At 39.7% G+C, this 24,110-nt stretch overlaps 1 protein-coding gene across 2 annotated transcripts in view; it reads left to right on the forward strand.

Annotated features, from left to right (window-relative positions):
* CEP85L (centrosomal protein 85L) overlaps positions 1–24,110 on the forward strand; it is a 126,598-nt gene that overhangs the window by 74,100 nt on the left and 28,388 nt on the right. For both annotated transcript variants that reach the window (XM_082306958.1, XM_082306959.1), the window contains exon 4: positions 16,473–16,594. In XM_082306958.1, the coding sequence (XP_082163084.1) occupies positions 16,473–16,594 (122 nt within the window). The remainder of the gene's footprint in view (positions 1–16,472; positions 16,595–24,110) is intronic.

Genomic DNA, 24,110 nt, shown 5'->3' on the forward strand with positions numbered 1-24,110 from the left:
TATAACGCATGTCTTCTGTAAATGTCTAACTTGGATAAGAAATTTTAAGATTGAAAAGATATTCATTAAATAACAATAACATGCACAAATTCAGACCACATGGGTGTTGTAGATTTTGTATTGATGCTGTTTCTCTGACAACAAGCTTGTTTGGGTGCCCTCTCCTGAGAACATTTTTCTGGTTCAGTTTAGTAGCACTCCCTCGTGTAATTCACAGGGATTTTGGTGGGGTTCCGGGGCAGATGCTAAAGCACTGCTCATGGGACATGTCAGTCTGACAGGTACAGAGAGTGTATATGAGCACATCGTTGTACTGTTTGATTCATCCCTGGGTGAACAGGTCAAGACACCCATGGATATCAGAAAGGAAAAGCTTTAAAAAAGGAATCTGTGTTGGAGGTTCTGGTCTGCTTCATTTTGTTCTGGGGAACAAAAATGTGCAGCTGTTGCTTGCTTGACCTTAAATGGAGATGATCTGGGATTTCTCCAGTGGGATTAGAAATCTGCCACCAGAGCATGTTTCTTCTCAAAATTTATTTAGAGATCCGGTTGATGTTTGGGATAATGTTCAAAAAGAGACGTGTTATACTTCAGCGTACCAGCTCCTTTATTTAAATAATAATAAGACTTCTATTCACATTGGCAATAATTTTCTGGACTATTTTTGCCTTTCATGTGCTAGTTTTTAAAATTCCAGCTGTAGACACCAGCCACCTGTATAACCTGTGTAGAGAGTTTGAGATGTCAGTATCTGGTCTGTTGATAATCCATGATTCTGCATAGAAATGAACCATAACCCAAGCCCAATTATTTATAATACACAAGTAAAGAAATTCAGCAGTAAGTCTGAGTACTCAGGGTAGTGTATTATCTCATGGTCCTGTTCCAGTTTTCTCTCATACTGCAAGTGTACCTTTACGATATCATACTGCTAAGGTTCTTGTGTTGCATGTGTTTGGTTTAAAAGTAACTAAAAGTGAAGAGAAGGGAGAAGGGGATGCTTCCACAGATGTGTACTGGTTTGTGTGTGTAGGAGGGACAGAATAGCAGATTTTGGTATTGAAGCTGAATACTAGAATGACATCTTTCCTTTTTGTAACTAGTATTTTTCTGGCCTGATTCTGAGATGCTTCTTGCAGCATGTGTAATTGCTTATAGCCATCCAGGTATCAGCAAATGTGGCTTATGAGACACTTTTTGCTGATCTCTGCTAAGGGAAAGGACCCAGCTAATCTATCCTTCAGTTACATTTGTACTGCAGGTCTAATACAACCTAAAGGGAGATGGGAGTTTTTCTTCCTTCTAAAAATACAGGAAAAGCAGTCTTTTCAGCTGGTGTGAACAGCATTCCAGATTTACACTAGGTAAGGAGATAGCCTCATCAGTTTGGAGACAGTAACATATTTTTATGCCTTCCAGTTTTCTTGCTTGAATTTGATAGATTTATGACCCATATGTTTGTATGTTTTACCTGATGCCTCCTTTAATGCTTATGTGACTTAAGTGATTCTCATTCACATCAGGAATCTCAACGGTTTTTGGATGTATGCGGACAAAGTTGCCTTTCTGAGGCTGCAGATTTTCCTGCTTTTATAGTGAGACTTACAGTCTCTGTTAGCGTTATAGGAAGCAGCTCTGCTGAGAAATCTAGGCTTTGCATCGTGTTGTTCTCCTCTAGGATAACAAGTGTTTACTTTTCCTAAGCATTGGACAGTCATTAATTAGTTTGATCTTCACGTTTTGTTCTTCATTAGAAACGAGGTGAACTTACTTTTTGAAGCTGCAACTTGTGAAGCTAACCATGGCGAAGTGATTAAAAACACTATACAAAATAGATTAATAGAAAACTGTACGGCTTGGTCTGAAATATTTCTCATTTTGGGAATGCTGAAGGCTCTGGCAGGACTAGTCATCTGATTTGTTACTAACCAAAGACGTTTTCGGAAAGGTCAGCTTGAATGTTTTCATTTCAGTTGCTGTTACTGGCATGAACTTTTAACCATTAAAATAGATCACAGGGCTCTGAAGTGTATAACGCCTGTTTATTGTCTTTGGTGCTCTGACCCAATGTTAGCAGAGGAGTAGGGGAACAAGAAATTTTGCCTGGCTCTTGCTCTGAAAATCCACCGTGGCCTTCCTCTTCCCATAGCCCCATAGGGAGCACTTATTTCACTTGGAGGCAACAAAATTAGCACAGACTTGATCCATGTAGCTTTTTTATTTTGCAACAAAATACTGACAGTACAAAAAGCCGTGCTCTTTCAAATACCTGGTTGCTTTCATATTGACGAAATGCACTTTTTTACTAGATTAATGAAGATCAAATAATTGAATAGTAGCAGTTAATTGCAGTGGTGCAAAGTGTCTTCAGAATAGCAACATGATACAGAATAGGAAGTTCGGTGATCTTCATTACAGTGGGAGGTTTTTTTTTATTTCTATGAAATGGCAGGCAGAACTGTATTTTGGTGTTTACTGGTGTCCTCGATTGGTTAAGCTGAACAATGTGCTTTAGGTGGTGTGCTGAGATCCTTATACCTAAGAAGCTGTGTTGAGTGTCTTTGAGATAAACTGTTCTAGGAAGCACAGAGATTAGTTGTGTTGCTTGACATGTTATGAGTGATGGATGAACGGCGGGACAAAGGCATATGAAGGAGAGATAAAGTTGGAAGACCATGTTCCAGTTGCCAAGTGGTGGTGCTGGATTATCTCCACTTAAACAGTAACTGCAGAATGAAGGAGAAATGATTGGGGTTTAGATTTAGCTGCTACCTGTCTTCAGCTGAAGGTTGTCCCAACAGAGATGCATAAGCATTGCCCAAATGATGAACGCGGTAGCAGCATTTAGAAGCTGAAGGATTCTCTCGTGCAGAGTATTGCAGTGACCACCCTCATGTAGTGTGAAGGGGGAGCTTGTAGACCAGTGGCCTCAACATCTTGCCTCACTGGGATCTTCATTCAGATCAATGTGGAGAGTGCATAGATCAGACATTTAAAGGATTTTCAGGCTAATTTTTAGTTGGTCCTACTTTGAAACGTGAACCAGAAACACCTTTCTTTCTGTCGGTTGGTGTTAACAGAATGGCATTTTTCATTTATTTCTTGTGCCCATTGCCCTGCCTTTTTTTTTTTTTCTTCTTCAGTGGAGTTGCTGTAAATAAGACTAGCACAATTCCCATGGTGAATGTCAGCTATCTATCACTTCCTTTCTTTGTTACATGCAATTCATAGCTAAAACACTTATCATAGAATGGTTTGGGTTGGAAGGGACCTTAAAGATCAGCTGGTTCCAACCCCCCTGCCATGAGCAGAGACACCTTTCACTAGAACAGGTTGCTCAAAGCCCCATCCAACCTGGCCTTGAACACTTCCAGGGATGGGGCATCCACAGCTTCTCTGGGCATTCTAGGTAATTTTGGCATCTGGGCATCTAAGGTAATTTTTTTTACTTCATCAGAAATCACTGAAGTTTCTTTAAGTAGCAGAATGTCTTTTCCCTCTTCAGAAATGAAGTTCTGTTTCACAATTACATATGCAAGAAAAAAATCCTTTATTTTAAAAATAAAATTTTGTTTTGCTCCTAGCACCCCAGAAAATTAAGAACCCAAACTCTTATCACTTTAGAATTTGAGGTACAAAACTTCGTATTTTTCCTTATTCTATTGTAGAATGTGCCAAAACAAAAACGTTGCTCTACTCCTCTGGTTCAGACCATCTCTGAGTAGCAAGAACAGATTTCCTGGTCTTGCAAATATTTTCTGACTATGTATTTTGTTACAGGCAGCTGCTTCCTCATGGAAGTTCTGTTGTCACTCACTGGAGCATGGAAACTTTGTCATGTAGAGTCTCACGGGTCCTTTTGGCTGTGGCTGCACGGTCATGGAGATGATGTGAAGGAGAGCTTTTCTTCCTCCTTTTATGACTTTCTTCTTACAGAAGAAACTATTTGCTTTCCTCTTTCTGTGGCCTCTATTGAAAATTAATTGGTCTTGTGGTTTTGAAATACAGTCCTTTGTATCAGTTGGTTATATGAGTATTTAGTATAAAAATAGTATTGACAGATCTGTGAATTAGAAAACAAAAACAAAGGTAGAAACATGAACTTTACCACCTTCTAGATGAGCCTCCTTCTTCTGTGTTAAAATACAGTTGCCTACTTCATGTTATATTGGATTACTCTAGTACTAGTTTTTACAAGAGGAGACTAAATGTCTATTTATAGTTGTTTTTTTCTTTTTTTTTTTTTTCTTGCAATAAACTGCAGCATTTACATTAAATTTGAAACTCTTCAGACTGCAATAACTCCTGTGTAGAGTGAGTATGCAGATTACGGATATACCATTTTACTTGATTAGTTTAATACATCAGCTACCGCTGTGAACAGAGTATGAGCATACTTGATGAGGGGAAGGGAAAGGAAAAAAAGGGGCATTTCAGTGTAAAAAAAGGTCTTCAGATATGCTTATAGGGTTATATAGCTGAAAACCACATCTGCTTGAATATTCAGTATGACTTTTTCACCATGTAGGACTACAAATGCAAAAGTATGGAGGACCTCCTTAGCTCCTTGCAGACCACTGGAGCTTCCTGGTGCTTCTTTCCACCTATGGAGGATTTTGCAGACTTCCATTCATCTAAAATACCTTAGTAACGAGAGTGCAGAAAGGTGAATTGAGAATTAGCAAGCCTTTTGAATTTGACTAGTGGATAGAGTATAGCTTAATGGAAGTAGCAGTGGACTGGAATTTGGAAAATGATGATTTTGAATCTCATCTGTGTTACCAGATTTGCGCATGTTTCTTCTGATTTTTGTTCAAAGACTGTAAGCAAGCTATTTTGAGCTTCAATCAGAGAAACTAGGTAAAGAGGTATACACACAGCTTTGAATTAGTTGTTATTAAACCAGCTTTCAGTTCTTACCAAATGTTTGGTATTATTGATGCACTATTAGAGAGTATACTAGGAAGGGTTTGCTGCATATGCCCCACTTCTAGCAGAGTGGCTCATCACTACACTGGGAATCGTTTTCCCCTCTCAGTATTGGACACAAAAGGGAGTCTCCAGCTGGAGCATCAGGAGACCTGCCTGTGTGCGTGACATTTTCCAGCATGATGAAAAATAGATTCAGATCATCTCGAACAGAAGATGCAGCTTCATCTCCATTTTGGCTCCAAGGATGTTCTGGATGGATAAGACCTTGTTTTTCTTTTTAATTCAACCAAAAACTTAATTCATTAACACGTTTATTTTTCTTTAGGCAGGGATGGTCTCATTTGTATCTGATAAAAACAGTATTTTGTTTACAAAATGGTTTCCACACTGGAGAATCTGCTGTGTTTTGGTGCTCTTGGACAAATTGTCTTTGCTCTTGTCTCTGTTTCCTTTCTGTAGAATGAGAATTATGTGGCTAGTTTCTTTTTAAGATATTTTGAGACCTACAAGTGAAAAGAACTAATTGCTGGTGATGGAAGTGATATTTATTTTTTTTGTGTGAACTTTTTCTACTCTTTCTGCTTATATTAAGAAGGTGCTAGGGCTCCCCCCCAGTTTATCTCCTAAGGAAGGAAAACACCTTCACACACTGACACGGATGTTCAAATGCACCCTTACATCATACTGCTACTTTTGTTAGAGACAAGTGCGTTTCAAGTACCCCTCATAAACTCAAGTGGGAAAGGTTCATAATCTGGACTGAAGCCAAACAGTTTAAATATCCGTCACTTATTCCACACACAAATTGTGTGACTACCTTCCATGCTTGTGTGGTTCCCAGTTTCACAGACTGTCCGGTGTTAAACTGGCTGCATTTCTTCTGTTTGTCAATGACGCTGAAGTTTCAGGCCAGGATTTTCAAATGTCTGACTTTTGAGATTCCAGGACCTGATTTGTCAGAGGTGCGAAGCCTCTGTAATTCGCTCTGAAATTTAGAAAGTCAGGCAGGTACATGGTGTCTCCATGTGAGTTTAAAAAAATTTTTTTCTTTTTTCCCAAAATTCTGGGGCAAGTGACTGAATAATTGTTGTTTCCATGATGATACTTGATGTATGTGATGCTGTACAGGGATGGCGGTAGAATCCCTGCCGAAAGCAATGGAAATCTTTCCACAGTAGGTCCATGTGCTGTCCTGCCTGGTTTGCTGGCTGAAACACAGCTAGTTCCTCCAGGGGAGAACTCCTACAGTGGGGGCAGAAGACATAAGTATGCCTCTAATTTTCCATCTGCTGAAGTTTTTGAAGGTAGTCACCAACATATGTAAATGAGAACTGTACTCATGTCATGCAGAGCTCTGACATCCATAGACCTTATTAACTCTGCATTGAGACTGTTTTTGGAGAGAACTTGCTTTTGTCTTCCACTCCCCAGTAAGGTGGCTTTACTAACTCCCCCACTTTCTGCTGTTTATAGAATATCCTTGTCTTTTTTCCTTGTCTTTTTTTAATCTGTGTTCATGGTAATGAGATCTGGAGAAGAACAAAGGGGGGGAGGCTCTTTGTTTCTGCTTCCTATTTTGGTTTATCAGCCTAAAAGGGAGTGGAAGACAGTGTATTACCTAATCATTCCTTCCCCATGTACTATCAGTTATAATGTGTACAGAAGTTGCATCTGCAAAACTTGAAATACACAGGTTCCATTAATTTGACTAGACTCCATTCTTTCTGCAAGTGCCTATAGAGACCAGTTCTGGAGTGCCATTTTTAAATAAAGTGTGCTTTTGTGAGTTTGTGTGAATACTTGGGTTTGTTGTCATATAAATATCTTGAACATTTCTGCTTTATTTTTGTGGGAGTTTTTTGTTTCTTTTTAACTTCAGTTAGATGTGGTGAATATTACACTCATGGCTCATGTTTCTTTTAAAGTCATAAAAAGCTAAAACGAATGGAATGTAAAAGAGGAGAGGCTCAGTTTTCTGGTTAAGGCGCCAACACCATTTGCAGAATCTAAAGATCTTCCCTTTGAAAAATTGGGACCCTTGATAAAAAATTTGCAGTGCATCAGCTTCCCTAAATGTATACTCCTGCTTCACGTTAAATTCAGAGTTACCTCTCTTTCAGTATATTTGCATGTTTTGTTAAGAGAATCTGATGCTCTGTGCTTATTAGGTTCTTTTAAATTTTCTTTTCCAATTACTGGACAGCAAATAAGCATTTTTTTCCCCCCTTCTAATATTCACCCAAGTTGCAGTCTCTGTTCATTATCCTCTTGTTACAAAAGGGCTGCTGTCAGTTTCCCTGCAAGACGGATGGCCAGCTCTGTTCATCCTTGCAGAGTTCGTGCAGGCTGGCAAAAAAATAGATGCCTTTTTGCTTGCTTTCTAGGTCACTTTTTGCATCCAGTCTTTTTTGGTCATGAGCAGGAATAGTAAGTAATGAATGAGCAATCAACACTGGCCCTTAGTAAACTGGTATTTGTGGATATTAGCACTGTACATTTAACATAAAGGTTTTTATAAACTGTCAGAACTTGGCTGCGGATGCCCAAGTGCAAATGACTGAGATATTTTACTTTTAGGGGTGCTTCCATTCATGATTTGTGCCTTATCTTGTCTTCCCAACTGTTCCTTTTTTCTAATCTATTTCTGTCTTACTTGTACCGTTCATAAAATTTTGTAGTGAATAACATTTGTGCTGTATTTGTGCAGCACTTAAAACAATGGGGTTTTTGTAGGCTTTGAATAACTGTAGTAGCTTTTTGGTCATGCTGCTTTCCAGGCCAGAATGGGGGGGGGGGGGGGGGGGGGAATCAATTTAACAGTGAAGCTCTCACTAAAAGCTTAAAAAAAAAATATATATATATATATATATATAAAAAAATTGTTCTCCTTCTGGAAGCTCCCCTTTATGTCCAGATTTTTTTATTTTTTATATTTTTTTTATTTTTTTTTTTAGTAAAGAACATTTGAATTTAAATGTAATGGGAAGATAAAATGAACACTTAATAAAACAAGTGCTTCTATACTTAGGAAAGACCCAATTGTTATCAGTGGAAAATTCCAGGCACTGTTGCTTTTAACATCATATTAAGTGGCACCTAGAAGTGTTTTGTGTTCATAACATTTGCCAGAATATAAATGGAAAGCATTTCTGACAAAAATAATATTGGTGTTGCATGGAGTATAAAGGAATGTTATAACAACACATAAAAGCAAGAGAAGTGTAATTGTTCCTAGGAAGATAAGCAGCAGAGGGTATATAATCTAGCCTGCAGCTCTGGGAGTGCCGGTTTCACCCTTGAAGAGCGGAGTAGCTTAAGGTGGCAGAGATGAGAAAGTCACGGAGGGCTGCTGAGCGGCTGCAGCCTCTTGTAATGAGACTGTCCTTGCCTCTTGCAGTAACAACATGCATCTGCAGGGATCTCGCGAAATCTTTTCAGAGACTTCTTAGTTTGTTTTTTGGGACTTCTGCGTAATACCATCTAGGATGCTAGAGGGAACAAAACCTTGCCAGTTAAGTGGTGGCCAGCATTCCAGTTTGCTTCCCTTACTGATCCCCTGTATATTCCTGTTTTATTCGGTAACAGTTGCTGGATGCAGATTCTGAGCACATACAGATCTGTCACGCACACAGTCTCTGACTGTAGGCTGGGACTGTGCTGCTGGTCCTGTGTGTGCTCTCATAATTCAGATAACCAGCACAGGACTATTTCGAAAGATAAGAAAGTGCAAGAGGCTTTTGGGTTTTATTCTCTTATGTCACCTTCATGTGGAAGTTCGTTTTCTCAAACTGATTGCATATCTAAACGCCAGGTCTTGGCCGGTAACTTGGCAGTGTCACAGCAACTCCGTAATAGTATTTTTTCCAGAAGCTTAGAAAATATTCAGTCCACAAACTGATACTTTTGGAGGGTTTGGCACTGTCTGGAGTTGAGATAATTCAGCTTGTGGTTGTGTGTTCGTACTAATCCAGCACAAAGCTGTGCCACTGCAAAACGTGTTGTCTTCTATGCTTCTTTTCCACTTAACAGTGTTTGCCAGCGCTAGATTTCACATGGCCTTGTACAGTGCATCTGATAGGAGCCTGACCTAGATACAAGTAACCTTCATGTGCATGGTATGGAGGGAGAGTAGGACTAGGCCTGTCAGAAGGGAGCTGAAAGATATGAATGTTTGAAGTGGTGAGAAGGGGCAAGAGAACAGGCCCCCCTCCCTTTGATAGCAGTGTAAATTTATGCCACGTTTAAGTGACCATGCAGTTGCTATCAAAACCTTGTAACTATGCCATCAGTAGCAGAACTCTGCTTGCTTTTTTTTTTTTTTTCTTTCTCCCCCTCTGTGATGAATAGCATACCTGACCTTAGCATTTGTTTTCTTCCATCTCTCTTAGTATCCCAGCAACCATGTACTTGCTATGCTTTGCTCTTAATTCATTTGTAAGCTATTGTGGTAAGGGATCACGTCTTCCTCTATTGCTGTGGCTATCAAACCTGACCTTGATAAAGTTCAGAAGCCTCAGCTGCAGTATAAACACTGCTGGGGAAGAAGTAAATGTACAAATAACAGAAACTCGTAGGACAGTCAAATTCCTCCCTGGCTCGTGTGGGTCAAGTCCGTGAGGTCTCTAACAGGGCATGTAATGCCTTGTGTGCAATGGGGATTTCATTTGTGAAGGAGGCTTCGACAAACGTTCTTGAAAAAGGTTTAATGGCTAGAGGGAGTGCTGCTTTTAGGAGGCATTTTAATGCTGTTACTGTTTATTCCTTTTCTTTTTGAAAGCTTTCCACTTTCTAAAAGATACGATGATGGTGTTATCTGTAAATAGTCAGCATTAGCATTTTAATTTTTTATTGAAAAAGCTTTAAAAAGTCATACAACAGATGCAATAATGCGGTTCCATCTAACCGGAGAGGCACATTGCCCCCACCCTTGCAGAACAGAACAGCTCGTTATCACAGTTTTAAACACTTGCTGCAAAGAGGAGAAGGAGCAGGTCACTGCATTAGCAAAGAACTTAATGTGCTTGCTTTGTAAAGCCCTGTATGATATTGCAACACCAAACTGAATGGGTCTGATTCTATAATGGCAAAAAACTCACATGAAAATGGGGGCAGGGAGGAGAGAATTGTCCCTTTTTTATTGTATTGTTTAGCCAATTTTGAGACTTCAAATTACCAACGCTAATTTAGACTGCTGCAAACTGGGATAGCAATTAGTGCATCTGTCATGCTGGCTGCTTGTTCTGTAGAAACCCTTTGTGTAGCATCCATGTAGTTCCAGCTGTGGCTATATATTTTTAAGGTGAGCCCTGTCTTAAACTAGTTTTGATCTTGTTTTTCAGTCTATGAGGTTGGAGCCTAACTGTGATTCTCTTCTTGGCATAGTGTAGTCAGTTCTGTCTTTAGTCACATGTACTTGGTCCCAGTGTAATTTAACCCTAACACTGAGAGGAAGTCCTGATGTGTCACCAAGTAAGGACTGGCTTGCCCTTTAGTTCCTAAACTTTATTCAGTGTAGATCTTAAAACCTGAATCTTCTTTCAATTGTTTGTGAGACGCTTTTGCTACTTTTCTCCTTCTTTTTAGTTTTGAGGTTTGTTTTGCTTTGTTTTCTCCCGATACTCTTATCCCAAATTGTCATATCTCAATTTTCATTCCATCAACCTTGGTTTGTATGGACTCTTGGCCTAGGAAACAAAGTATTTGCTGGCTGATTTCATGTCTCTTAAGCCTCTGTGGTATTTAGCTCTTTACTCATAAATCACTCTTTCTAAGCTTTTTCATCATTAGAGTTGCTTTCTTTGAACGTGTTCTACTATTTCAGTGACTTTCTGGTGGTATGATGCCCAGAACCGAACATGTTCTTCCAGCTGGGTTTATGCCAGAGCTATTTAAAGTCCCTGTCTTATTCCTTCCCTCACCCCCTTTCTCTGCTGTGACCTGACATATCATATATAGGCAATCCAGCCTTGCATTAAGCTGATTTTCAGGCAGGTTAAATTGTGAACTCCTGTCAAGTTTATTCTCCCTGTTAGTTGTGGTCCCTCTTACATTAATTACTTTGCCGGTTGCATGTCTGTATAAAGTATGTGTTTGGGAATTTTTTCCAAGCCTTATTGATTTTTTTGATATTTCTTTTTCCATGCTGGATTTCACCACTTGCTGTTCACAATGCTAACCTCTCTGCGATACGTCTGTATTTCTCAGTACGTCACAATTTGATGATGTTTCAATTTTTATTTTAATTATGTCCTCCTCATTAAAAATTCCCCAAAGAACGCCACATGTACCATGGCTGGAATAAGGGTGCAAGGGCACTATTAGATGTTCTGTCCCCCACGACTGCTGGAGATTTGTGAAAATATAGCAAAATGTCATATGGCCTAGGTGTTGCTGCCAAGAATTGTAGTGATTATATCCTGCTGAGCAGAAACACTGTCTTCTCTAAATGGCGAAGATGGAGCGGAGTGGAGGGGTAAGTAGCTGGTGGTGAAATACAGACATAACAAGTCAGGATTTCTTGAGTCGGTCCATAGCCTTGGTTTTACCCATCTGGGAATCTGTTATAATGCTGCTTTGTGGCTGTTCTTTCTACTGTGTTTCAGCAAGGTGCAGCCTCTTTCTATAGAAATGATTCCTTGCCTTGCTTTTGAAGTGATTTAAAATTAGGGCATGATTCCATGGTTGCAGCCTCCTCTTGCTTTTCCTGCATGAGAGCCACTAGCCCTGTCGTGTTTTGCTGGCAAGAAGACGGATGATCCTCTGGGATCATCTGACTTAAGGGAGCTGTTGCGAGCTGAAACACTCAGCCTGATGTTAGGAAGAAATGTGGGTGGGGAGGAAGGGATGGGTAAATTCTTCTTTCCTTACCCAGGGTGGGGAGCAGTTGCAGAGCTCATCAGTGACCGCTGCTCTGCCTCTACAGATCTAATCCATTTCCCATTGCAGGGGGGGAAAGAAGAAGAGGCGTCTCTGTGATAATAGTGCGTTCGGGCTTGCTGCTGCCCCATCCACCTCTTCTTTCTCCCTCATCGCCCTGGGAGGTGGTAGGGCAAGCACCGTGTCCCCGAGGACACTGTCAGTCGAACAAAAGGAACCGTTTGTGTTCCTGCTGACGTTGGTTGCGCTGACTCTTTGCCTTGGATTAGCTGTGGGTGCAAGGAATTCTCTTCCCGCTGGATGATGAATGCCTGTAAAATGCAGCGAGAGAAGAATGATACCTAGAAGAGGGGGGTTTATGATAGCGCAGGGCAGTGCAAGCAGTTGGCCAAAAGGGAGCATTCACTTAGCATAACTTTTGGTGCTCTGCTAGCTGTTAGTAGTGGGCTGTGAAAACTTTACAGTTGTAGTATAGACAGTGCTAAATAATTTAAACTGCAACTTTCAGGAAAAAAAGCCCCAAACCTTAAAATCCATTACTTTTTTTGAGATGAGCTATCATTTTGACATTTTGGACTCCAGCTTTACTTTGCGATACAGCCTGTTACGTGCAATGCTGTGCTACTCTGTGTGCTGAGACACTGGACTGCTTCAGGCAGAAACTACGAGCATGTTTGGAGAAGATAATCTTAATTACCACAATTAAAAACCCAGCCATTATTGGCCTAAGTTATCCAAATGTTGTTACCCTCTAGGCCAGAGAAAGATTATTTTCCCACTGTTAAGAAACATGATGGAATCAGTCAGCAATGTGTGTTCCAGCAATAAATATTTGCATATAGGCTAGTACAGCAAAGATTTTTTTATTTTATTTTTTTTTCCCAGCAGCTAGCTGTGCCTCAGCAGTGACTTGAAGGCTTGCCAGGTCATGAAAGTCAAGGCCAAGCCCTTGTCAAAAAACAAGCTAGTGAGGACCTTTGGACGCCACTGTGCAAAGGATACTGTTTTAACTGAACAGATGTTCTCAGTCCAAGGCTGATACTCTTGGAAGAGGTGCCAGGCGACAAAAATAGTTGTATTTTCTAGGGCAGATGGAAAAGAATGCTGTGTGTTGCAAGCTGGTATTTTATTTTGTAGTTGTGGCAGATTCAAGTTGAGGACTTGGGAGTTGTGGATGGCTTTCTGTAGATGAGTCCTGAAAGTGTATGTTGCTCTCACTATTTGGTTTCATGTCCTTAGGAGACAAAATACTTGAATGTAAGTGGACCACCTGTGTGTTACCACACCATTCAAAGCAGCTAGAAAGCTGTCTGGAGTAGTCAACACCATATGCTCATAAAGGAGTGAAATGTCTTGTTATTCTGGGAAGTGCTGAGAAGTATTTTTAGCATGGTCTTTTTTTTTTTAAATTAGCTGAAACATGATCTCAGAAACAGAAATATCTTTTGTTGTTGTTTTCGTCTGTTCAGAGTGACAAATTGAAGCACACAGTTATAATACAAAATAATATTTTATTTGTTGGTACGTATGTATATACAGCATGGATATACTCCATAACATTAGATATATTCCAAAGCCAAAAGCATCTCAGTTGGTCAGCTAAGGAGGCCTTATATATTAGATTTTTTTTTTTTAAAAAAAACACACTATTGTTAGCATCTAATTGACAAAACATTACTCTGTTCTTAACTCTGCAAAACTCCTTGCCCTGCTTTTCAGCAGCCTTAATATTTAATTAACTTCTGGTATAGTCACTTATTTTACCAAAGTTGAAGGATTTCTTTCTAATTTTAGTGCAAACTATTAAGTTTGCAAAGGTGCTAGATTGAAGTAATGTGCTTGCTTTGAAGAATTTTGCTAGAGAAACCACTGGTGGCTTCCAAAATGTTTTCAGTTAAGATGGGTTCATATTTAAATAGTTGTCTTTAATCTCTTCATTTTTATAGTTCAGTCTTAAAGACAAGATTCACCTTTCTTAATAAATGGGTTGATTTGACTTTATAAAGCCATATATTTTCTGTTTATCATGTCAAACCCTTGTGGGTTCTTTCTTTTGGGTAGAGATGGAATTTTTGGCTCTGAAAAGTAAGGATCTAATCCCAACTGCATTAAGGACTATTTCTTTCTCTTTTTTTGGCTGTAGTGTAATGGTATTGAGGTGGATATAAAAAAGCATTCTTCAGCACTATAGTGGGAGAAGCAAAGGAAAAAATTTCATGACACAAGTACAGTGATAGTTCCTGATGTTGTCACTTTATACTGCACGACATGGCATGTGTGACTAAGAGAGACTTTCACTGAAATAGTTTTGTGCTGGTGCCCGTTAATTCAGCTAGTCAGGTGGGTAACTGTAATACATAACAATATGTGACAATCCTAAGGTATTCTGTAAGCACCAAAGATGACTTTGAAGTTATCTGGTCTGGAATGAGCGACCCAGGCAAAATTAATTTTAGATTCATTGATCCTTAAAGACTCTGCATATGTATTACTTACAGGAAGAATCAGGACTTGGTATCTTTCCTAAGTTTTATTAGACCTCTGCCCAAACCAAAAAAGCCAAGGTGATATCACCAGTTAAGGATTTTTTTTTAATGCTGATATTGATCATTGCGCATGAAAAATGAAGGAAGACACCTCTTCAATCGATCGCAAATGTTAACAAACGGGTGGTAGACCTTAATCCAAGCAGCACTTAACTTTGCCAGTCCTTGCCTCCCAGTAGAGTGCGGTGCAGTCTGTAATGTAACTTCCTTGAACAAGCATAAGTTTAATAATCTGACTTACTAAAAATTGCAAATGTGACAAATTTTATTCCCACAAAACTTTCACACCTAGAATATGCTTCAGTAAGCAGTTGGATGAGGCACTTTTTTAGGTGCAACAATTGAGAGAATTTTCAAATGTTTTCTGTGGTATTTATTGCTTGTGGGATGTAATCATGAATGAGCATGGGATAAGAAATATTAAGCATAGTCATAAATCAGTGAACCATTAGTGATACAACCAGTGAACCAAGTGATACAATACTTGACATTGTCTGGCAAGGAACACAGTCAAGGTTTTCAGTACCTTTGGCCAGAAATTGGCATGAAGTGTTTAATGTGTAGAATTGTTGATGTTTTGTTTTTTGTTTGTTTGTTTTTTTTAAAAAAACTGTTCATAACTAATTTTACTATTGAAGCTATCTAGTTTATTAAGCAAAGGAAATATTCCCTGAAGCAGATGAATAGGACTGGGGGGGGGGGGAGGGGGGGGCGTATCGTGTGTGTGACAGTCTTGAAAGATTTTAGAACTAGTAAGTCTTGTCATCTTATATCTGGTTTTAAGTTATAAATTAAAAGAGGGAAAATGTGTTTCTGTCCATTTTATTAATGAGCAAGCTAGGGATTGAACTGAACTAGACTGAATGGGAAAAAATACTTTTTCAACTTACAGAAGAGACCACAGCTGTCAGGAGCTGGTTCCAGACTTCAGCACGTCATGGTATGGGGGTTTAGACAATGAATTCTCTCCACTCAGTGTTACAATTCACAGTAAAGCTTTGACCAGAAGCATGGACTGCTTGACAATTGTTTGCCTAATTTTAATTGTTGATGGTATGTCTTGGTCTTAATACAGTTTATTGTAATTTCAAATGAAATTTAAAACATTTTAGAGCAATACAAGTAAAAATATCCTAAAATCTGTTTAAAGTTAAAAAAAAAAAAAAAATTAGCCATATTTTCACTTTTTTTTTCCCTTCTGCTTTCTTCCAAAACCATAAAAAGGCAACATAGTCCAGGATGCCTCCCAGGTAATACAAACAGAAGTCTTTTTTGCAGTGGTTAAGAAACTAGTGGAAGATTAGATGATACCTCATGGCAGCTGATGCCGAGATCCCTCAGTCTAATCACAGAATTTCTAACTTAAACCTTCCTTTATGTGAATTCCTGGTACAAATATTTGTAATACTTTTTATATTCTGAGTATAAAAAAATTCTTGATTAAACATCCCAGTTAGTTGTTTACTTTTCTTCCAGACCATAATGTTGATGCTTCATATTTGGTTCAGCTGTCGTCCCTAGTTTGTTGAGAGACACACATCCTGGCTTTTGTGAAGATGAATGAAAAGCCTGAAACCTATTACTTGTGAAACTTTTATTCTTGGAAACAGTTAGAATTTAAGCAGAATTATATTCCCATGTTCTACATTTTAAATGCACACACATCTAGGGGAAATTCTCTTCATATGTTAAAGTTATGGGTGGAAGTTAAACACGTAAAAGGAGTGTTAACTGTTATCTGCAGTTATCAGCAGGTCTAAAGCTATCAAGCTATCTCATTTGTAGTTATACAAGAATTGCAGCAGGATATGAACATTTTGTGGTGTTTGTCTCAATTATGTACTTAGATTCTACATGAGCTTTTCATCTCAAACTGCTTTCAGAGCTATAAATTCTTTAGTAGAGAAATGATAAAATAAGTTTTAAATCACTGACACTGGACTGAAGTTTGTTTCAAGAAACTTGTTTATAAATCCAATTGTTTTATATAAAGCAAATCTGAATTAAACTGAAAAACAACTGTTAGGTTTCTGAAACAACAAGCTGCTTTGTAAATGCCCTAATATCTAGGATTTTATTTACTGTTTACGAGGCTAATTCTCCAATTATTTTATGCAGGTTCCAACTGGCACATCTCGTCAAAGTTATCCGGCTACCAGCTATCAGGACTTCAGCAACTGGGAGTCTCTAATGAAAATTAAAGAGGGGCTGCTAAGGCAGAAAGAGATTGTGATCGATCGGTGAGTAACCTGCTTCTACTGCATTGATTAGATGAGATGATGTAAAAGCTATGATGTAGAAACTGACTTTCAGGAGAACTGCTTACTCAGTAAAGTTGTTAGGTTCCAGTCCAGCAAATATTTATGCACAAATATGTGGGAGCTAATCCTTGCTAGGAGAGGAGACTGGCTGCTGGCTAGAAGTCTTTTACAGAGTTGGAAATTTACTTAGGGGTTTAATGCCTCTGCAATGGGAAAGGGAGAGTGAGACCAACAGTCAGTTCTGCTGTCAGCTTCCCCAGCTTAGCTTCTTACCAGTCTCGGGGTTTGTATCAAACATCTTTCCACTTGTACAGGTCTTGGAAGTGACTTGCAAGATGAAAACTGGTAAACTGCATTGCCCTGATTTTCTTTTCCATGACAAGTACAGAAATGCAATATATTTGAAGCCAGTCAATAACGATTTGGGAAGTTGGCCTTTGCAGTAACATTCAGTAGTAAAATCAAATGCTCATACAAATGATTCCGATAATAAAATAATAAATCCAGGATCTATATGTCAGTAAATACATCGCTTCTTATTAAAATTGCTATCAATCCAAAATAGAGCTTGGCAGCAACTCGCTGCCGTTAAGTTTCTGGTATATCTGAAGTAATTTCTGGAGTTCTTGATGTTTGGATAAAATGAAGCCTTAGTGAGGGAAATGTGCTTTTAATAAAGGGCTTGAACTTAATGAAGCTTACACTAAATTAGCAGATGTCATCAGGAGCTGCAGAGTTTGGATGTAGGACATTTAAGAAGGCCATTTTTATATTTGACATAATTATAATTTGGCTTAGTCTGTGTTTTAATAATAAACTCTTGGCTCATGGCTGGAAGAGGAGTGGTTGTTCTGATCTCAAAATAGTTACGCCGTCTTATTGATAACTTTGCTCCACAGCATGAGAACTGTGTACTGTAGGTGTGTGCTGATCACAGGAATGTCAGGCATTCATTATAAATATTTTCATATTTCATCTAGCAGTTCCTCTCTTTTAACGGGTGGAGATAGACAACTTGGGCATAATTTACTTTGGGACCACGAGAATTATCCTTGTGCAAGATCTGTTCCTTCCTCTATTGCAACAGAGCAAGGAATTGCAGTGTTTTAAGGTGTTTCTGTCCCCTAGCAATCTGGCGAGTACCTCTGCTGGCATTGTAGGGATGAAAGTCGGCATCGGCTTCCCCAGCTTGATGTGGCACATTAGTGTGCGTTTACCTGCCCCTGCAGCTGAAGATGGTACGCAATGTTACGAACTGCAGCAGCTGAGGCACGGGCACACGATCCCACTCTGCCAGCTCTCCTGCAGAGGTGATGATCTTCCAAGGGAATAGGCAGTTAAAATGGAAACAAGCGTTGCTTAGATCTCCTCTGTCAGAGCCTTTTGATCAGCTGCTTAAAGGCTGTCGAAATTAGTGTTTTTTTTCAGGCTTGCCATATCAGTAGTAATGCTGTATAACCTGCAGCCCACCTCTCAGGGCCCAAGCTGTCAGCAGCATTTGTAAGTACGTTGCCCATGTTGGCTAGCGGCGGCCTTTGGTGCTTCTGCTGAGCGTATCATCCTCTGCTGTCTACATGAAGGCTTGTTACACAATGGCAACTAAAAAGGCAGTTCATGTTGTTCTTCTCACCCTGGAAATGTATTTACGGTCAAGGGTGAAGTTTCTGAAGTGACAGTTTGTAACCTAGTTGCCTGCTAACGTTACTTGATACTGTCCATGTTGAGGAAGAAAAGCCATTTCTTGATACCCAATGGCAGTGTGCTGGTTCTTTTTTTTTGTACAAGTCATGCTTTCGTGTGACTTAATGGTAGTGAATACAGTTCTTTCTGGATTTCTGACCAGAAGTTGATTGAGATGATTCCTTTTCATTCAGCTGAAAAGGCAAAATACACATAGGAACCTATTGAAGCAAAACAAAGACCACTTCAGGATGTTACAGTCATTTTGTTTAAGTAGACACTTGGCATTACAGTTAAGCGTGTTATAAATTATAATGATGCAGTATAATAATACCTCTCAGAAAAGGCTCTCTTTTGAATATTGAGCCTCCACTTGGGCAAAATATTTGCCTTAAATGTTATTATTTTAAAATGAAATAAAATTATTTAAAATAGATGGCTTGTATTATTTAAAATTAGTACAAAGTTATGTTGCATATTTAGAAAGATTTTTACAACAGTTTTTTTTTTTTTTTTAAGAAGAGGTAGTATTTTCTATGACAAATAAATACATTTTTAGTTTCACTGATGGAGAAAATGGTACATAGCTGCTGTTCAAAATCCTAGAAATAGAACTCCATTACAAACCAGTAGTGTTACATTTCTTATTAGATGGGGCATTAATAAGACTTAAGTGTGAATAATACCTTTCTTCAAGGCACTAAGCGAAAATTTGATATTATCCATATTTAACACATGGGGACACAAGGCCTTGCACTGAGAGTCAAGATGATATTTGGGAGTAAACCTAAGTCTTCCAGCTCCTGGTCTTCCTGAGCTTACTTCAAACTTCTTTTCAGAATTTGAATTTATGTGGGAATAGTGATCTAAAATAAAAAATGCAAGGTTTGCTAAAGTGTGGTTAATTAGGACTCAAGATGGTGGTAGTTAAATTACAGAATTTATGCTTTCAGGAAGTGGAGGAGGAATTCTTTTCTTGACTGAGGTTTGGTGGTAGGTGTTTGCTGAGAAGGCCCTTCCTGCCTGTGCTTCTCAAGGAGTGTGAAAAGGTGTAGTCTCCTTAAGTCACGTTTCATGCTGAATTTACCAACTGGTAACTGGAGGATGCCAGCAAGACTTGTTTAATTCTGGGTGGACAGAAGCTTGGGAGAGACAAGTTAACCTCCTGGTATCTGGAAGCCAGAGGAGCGGGATAGCAACTGGCATGGTGCTCCAGACCCAGCTCTTTGCTGCTGGCAGGTACAAGGAACAGCTGGATGAAAAGAAGCACACCGGGAGGACCCTTCTCTTGCCCTTGTCACACCAGCCTCCCTTTCAACCACAGGGCCATTACCCAGTTTTTTTAAGGCTAAACCCTCCTCTGTCAGAATTGCACTGGGGCCCCACTAATACAGGAGGTGGAGGAGATTAACGTCACTTCATCACTTTGCACCACACACCTTGTTCTGCATAGCGAGGCTTAAATCTGTTGATGAGTAGGAAATGGAGGCTCTGTATGGGGCAATATCCTTAAGCTGGTCCACCTTTATCGTGTTAAAAAAGGGAGGAGGGGCAGGGGAAGGAAAGAGAAACCTGCTGCCTGCTTCCCTTCTTTCCGCACAAGGATGAAAAGGCAACAAAAATGCAGCCTTTCCGGTTTAGATTATTAAACTTCCTTGTTTTGCATCGGAAATCTAACAGCTTGGAATAGCTGCAAGCAAGTTTCATATAGTCATTAAAAACAATTCAAGGAATAATGCTTACAATGTAAATCATCATAGTTGGATACCTTCATGTGTCACTGGAAATTCAAAGCCATGAACAGAATTTTTAAAAACCCAAACAGCCACTTGCGTCTGTGAATAGAACAAGTAGCTTGATTTTTATTCTATACGCACTGTGTTGAACAGCAGATTTAGTAATAGATTAGTTAAAATTTATTTGATTTGTGTAGTCTGTTCAGCATAGCAAATGCGTATTTTTAAGTATAAATGAACAGAGTAGCATAAATGGGTGGGTTTAAAAGTGGTTTTGGTTTGCTTTTTAAAACTACTCTAGGAATCACTGCCAATTTAATGAATTAGAGCCTGAAATTGGCTTTTAAGCCTGCTCTTAAAAAGTGGGATGGAGACCGTACTTTTAGGAAGCAAAAACATGGCGTGAGGAAGGGAACCTGGCGTGTGTGTGTGCACGGGATTGCAATGGCACTTCCTAAAGGTGTGTGTCATTTTCTCCACGTAAGAGCTGTTGGTACAGGCTGTGAATAAGGAATTAAGGATTTTGTCTATAAGAGGAAATCTGCTGCTGTAACACTTATTACTAGAATGTGTCACCTGCTGTCCAAAATAATTGGATTATATCATTGCTTTTCTTCTCTGGCAGTTTAGTATGTAACACTACGTTATATTTAGCACCAGAGGGAGCCAACAGTGTTTGTATTGGTTTAGAAAATTACGGCATCACATTTTAATTCTTTGTGTTGCTCCTCTGTTCAGTACATTCACAGCACTGAAATTACAGTGTTTGGTACAATTGCGAATGTGTCTTGAGACTGGCCAGCCACTCTGGTGTGGTCCTGGCACTGTTTGTTGGGCAGGGACTGCGTGCAGGGGGTATGTGAATAAATGTGAAATATCTGAACATATGACATAAGCTGCTGAGAATAACACTGTGCATGCAGTGTTTTCTTCCAGACAGTTTAAGGGCATTTGAACAGCTTTTTAAGGAAAGGTAGATACAGAAGTATAATTTTAGTGAATAGCTGTCATTCCTCAGGGCATAATAACACTTACATTCTTAAAGCAGTTGCTAAATCATTAGCTTTCCATCCATAGCTGAATCATGCTTAGACATTTTCATTGGGATGGTAGAATTAGATTTTCTTTGCCTTGTGTCAAATTGTCCTGACTTCAGTAGTTGACATCAAACTGTATGTGCTCTGATAGTGTTCCTGTTACTGCTAGTGTAAAGCTGTAATTCTTTTAATTTGGGATGGTCTGTTAAGATCTTGCAGCATTAGCATATCCACTTGAGTAATAATGTGATGCCTTTTTTGAGGAAGCTTTGAAGCTTTACGCCACCCAGGGTCTGAGCACATGCATGTATAACTGGGAGTCCTGTGCGGGAGTAGGGCTGTGAGGAACCTCCTCAGAGTGTCTTGCTGTGTAAAATATTCTTTGCTTGCAATAATAGCTGGAAAAAGACGCATTCATCTTTTTTCTGATACCACCAATCACCCAGGTAACTTGTGGTTGAGGCTTTTGTATCTTGGGCTGGTAAACTTTCAGGAAGATTTTATTACAGAGTAATCATAGAATCGTAGAATGTCCTGAGTTGGAAGGGACCCACAAGGATCATCGAGTCCAACTCTTGTCCCTGCATAGGACAACCCCAAAATTCACGCCATATGTCTTAGGGCGTTGTCCAATTGCTTCTTGAATGTTGTCAGGCTTGGCGCCGTGACTGCCTCCCGGGGGATCTTGTTCCAGTGCTCCACCACTCTTTGGGTGAAGAACCTTTTCCTAATGTCCAACCTAAACCTCCCCTGGCATATCTTCCTGCCATTCCCTCAGGTCCTAATTATTTTAGCAGATTCAAAAGTTCACCTTTTCACAGGTGTATACTAGTAATGTTGATGAAATGGAATTTGTTAACATTAGTTTTCACAAAATAACCTAGATCTGGGCAATAACGAGAGGATGTAGGGCTAGAAAGGACCTATCTAACCTATCTGCTGGGCCCTACAGAGGACAAGCTGTAGTGGTGTCACTCCTGGTACATGTCTATGCTATAGCTATCTGCAATAGCAGATGTTCTACAGCCTTTCTGGGTTGGAAAGTTTGGTGATTAATTAGCTGAAACATTAGAAAACTTTTCCTAATATGACTTAGTCTTTCCTCCTAGGTCATGTTTTCTAGACCTCTGGTAGCTTTCGTTATTCCTTGTGATCTCTCCAGCTGATTAGTACATCTTCCCTGAAGCGTCCACACTGGCCAGTTGAGGCCTCCCTCCGGCTGAGCGCTCCTCTCTCCCAGGCCGTGCTTGTATAGTGTTTGCTCTTTGCAGTACGACGTTGTGTAGTTTTGGTCAGCTGCAATCCCAGATCCTTTTCTGTGGAACCGGTGCCGAGCTGTTTCCTATTCTGTAGATTTAAATATTTTTAGGAAGTTCTGGTATTTGGCAGAGCTGAGAACAGCAGGGGAGGTGCAAGGCTTGCTCTGTATTTGTCCTGTCGGGAAACTGCAGAAGTCAAAAACGTCCCACTGTGGGAGGGAGGGTGCAGTCCTCTTGAGCAGAGTTGTGTCTGTGTCCCACTCATGCCTCACACCCCCTGGACTAAGTAGCCCAGAGCATTTGAGAGAGTACAGGTGCTGACTGGGCTCTTGCCTGCCTTGCCTCAGCCCTAGCTTATCTCCTGTGTGTCAGGCTAGCGTTTCAAACTTCTATGCAATTCAGAAAAGTCATTTAAAAAATAACAATCCATCCAGAACCGAGATCACCTCATGACTCCCGGAGGTGGTGTTCCCATCTTCTCTTCAAGATAAGTTCTCCTGTGACTGGTGGAAAGGTAGTACTCCCTTTGAACTGCAGGCTCTTCATTTCACCAAAAAAGCAGGCTTTATTGCATAGGAAATTTGAGATCATCTTTTCTCATGAGCTTTGCTGATGTTGGAGTTCTTTTGGCATTATATTTCAAATGACGGAAAATGTATTCGCATTGTTTTTAGGACTTTATTTACTACTGATCTCTTTCCCTATCAGTACTCTGCACGTTCAGACTTGTGGTCCCAAGAGATCAAGCCTTTAAAACAAAGGGATATAAAAATTAGCATCCGACTTCTTAAGCGACAAAACAAAGCAGCATAACTCCAACTGCGGTGTGGAATAAATTATATTTGTAGTGCAGAGCGATCTGTATTATATTTTACTTTGCATCCGATTCTGAGGAAATCTGCTGAGGTATTTTCACCTAAAGCAACTCTTCTTGTTAACTCATGACTTTTGAAGGTAAGCATCAGTTGTCATTTGATTTATTATGAAGTTACTAGTGTCCCTTCTGTGGCGGAGGAAGCTCTGTTCTGAAGCCCCTGAAGTGTTTGAAGATGCTGGACCTGTATCTTGATTTGTAGTGTGGGACTTAGATTTATGCTAATTTAAGTCTCTTAAAAGTTGAGGGGAGGAAGTGCTTCTTTGGCAGACGTGGGTTTCTAAAGGCTCTTTCATGTTACAGTAAGTGAGGGGTAAGATGGGTTTATGGAGAACAGATGAGTTGGTCCCCGGTTGAAGAAAATGCCATTTATTTGTAGAGAAATGCATATATGAGTGTCTGTGTAAGCACGTGTCCACGTTTCACTTGTCCTGTGTGAACATGAGAGAATGATGTGAATGTCAGTTATTTCGTACTCATGTTTTTGAGACATACAGAGAAGCAATTTGTATATTAGTTTATTTATTATTAATGCTGGTCTCTGAAGACAGTCCTGGCTTGTGCATATTGAGGTGAGTGCTGTTCTCTGCTATCCCACATCCTTTGTGCTGACTTGAGCTTTCAAAGGGGGTTGTTAGAGCTAAAGGACAGAACTACAAACGAATCAAAATCGAGATCTGCCCCCCTCGACTGATACTTCACTCTTACAGCTGTAACTTTCTTTTTGCTCATTTAATTGGATCCAGTTAGTGTCAAGTGGCACCAGCAGTTTTCCTATGGATTCTAGCCAGCTTTGTAAGTAGAGTCACAGTCATCCCAGATGGGGGGAGCTTGGCTGCTGGTTCATGGGGCACAGCATATTGTCTTCCCCATGTTTGTCTGCAGAGAATAGTGGCACAGGGAATATGC

Source organism: Platalea leucorodia (assembly GCF_965183815.1).
Source record: "Platalea leucorodia genome assembly, chromosome: 3".
NCBI classification, from domain to species: Eukaryota; Metazoa; Chordata; class Aves; order Pelecaniformes; family Threskiornithidae; genus Platalea; species Platalea leucorodia.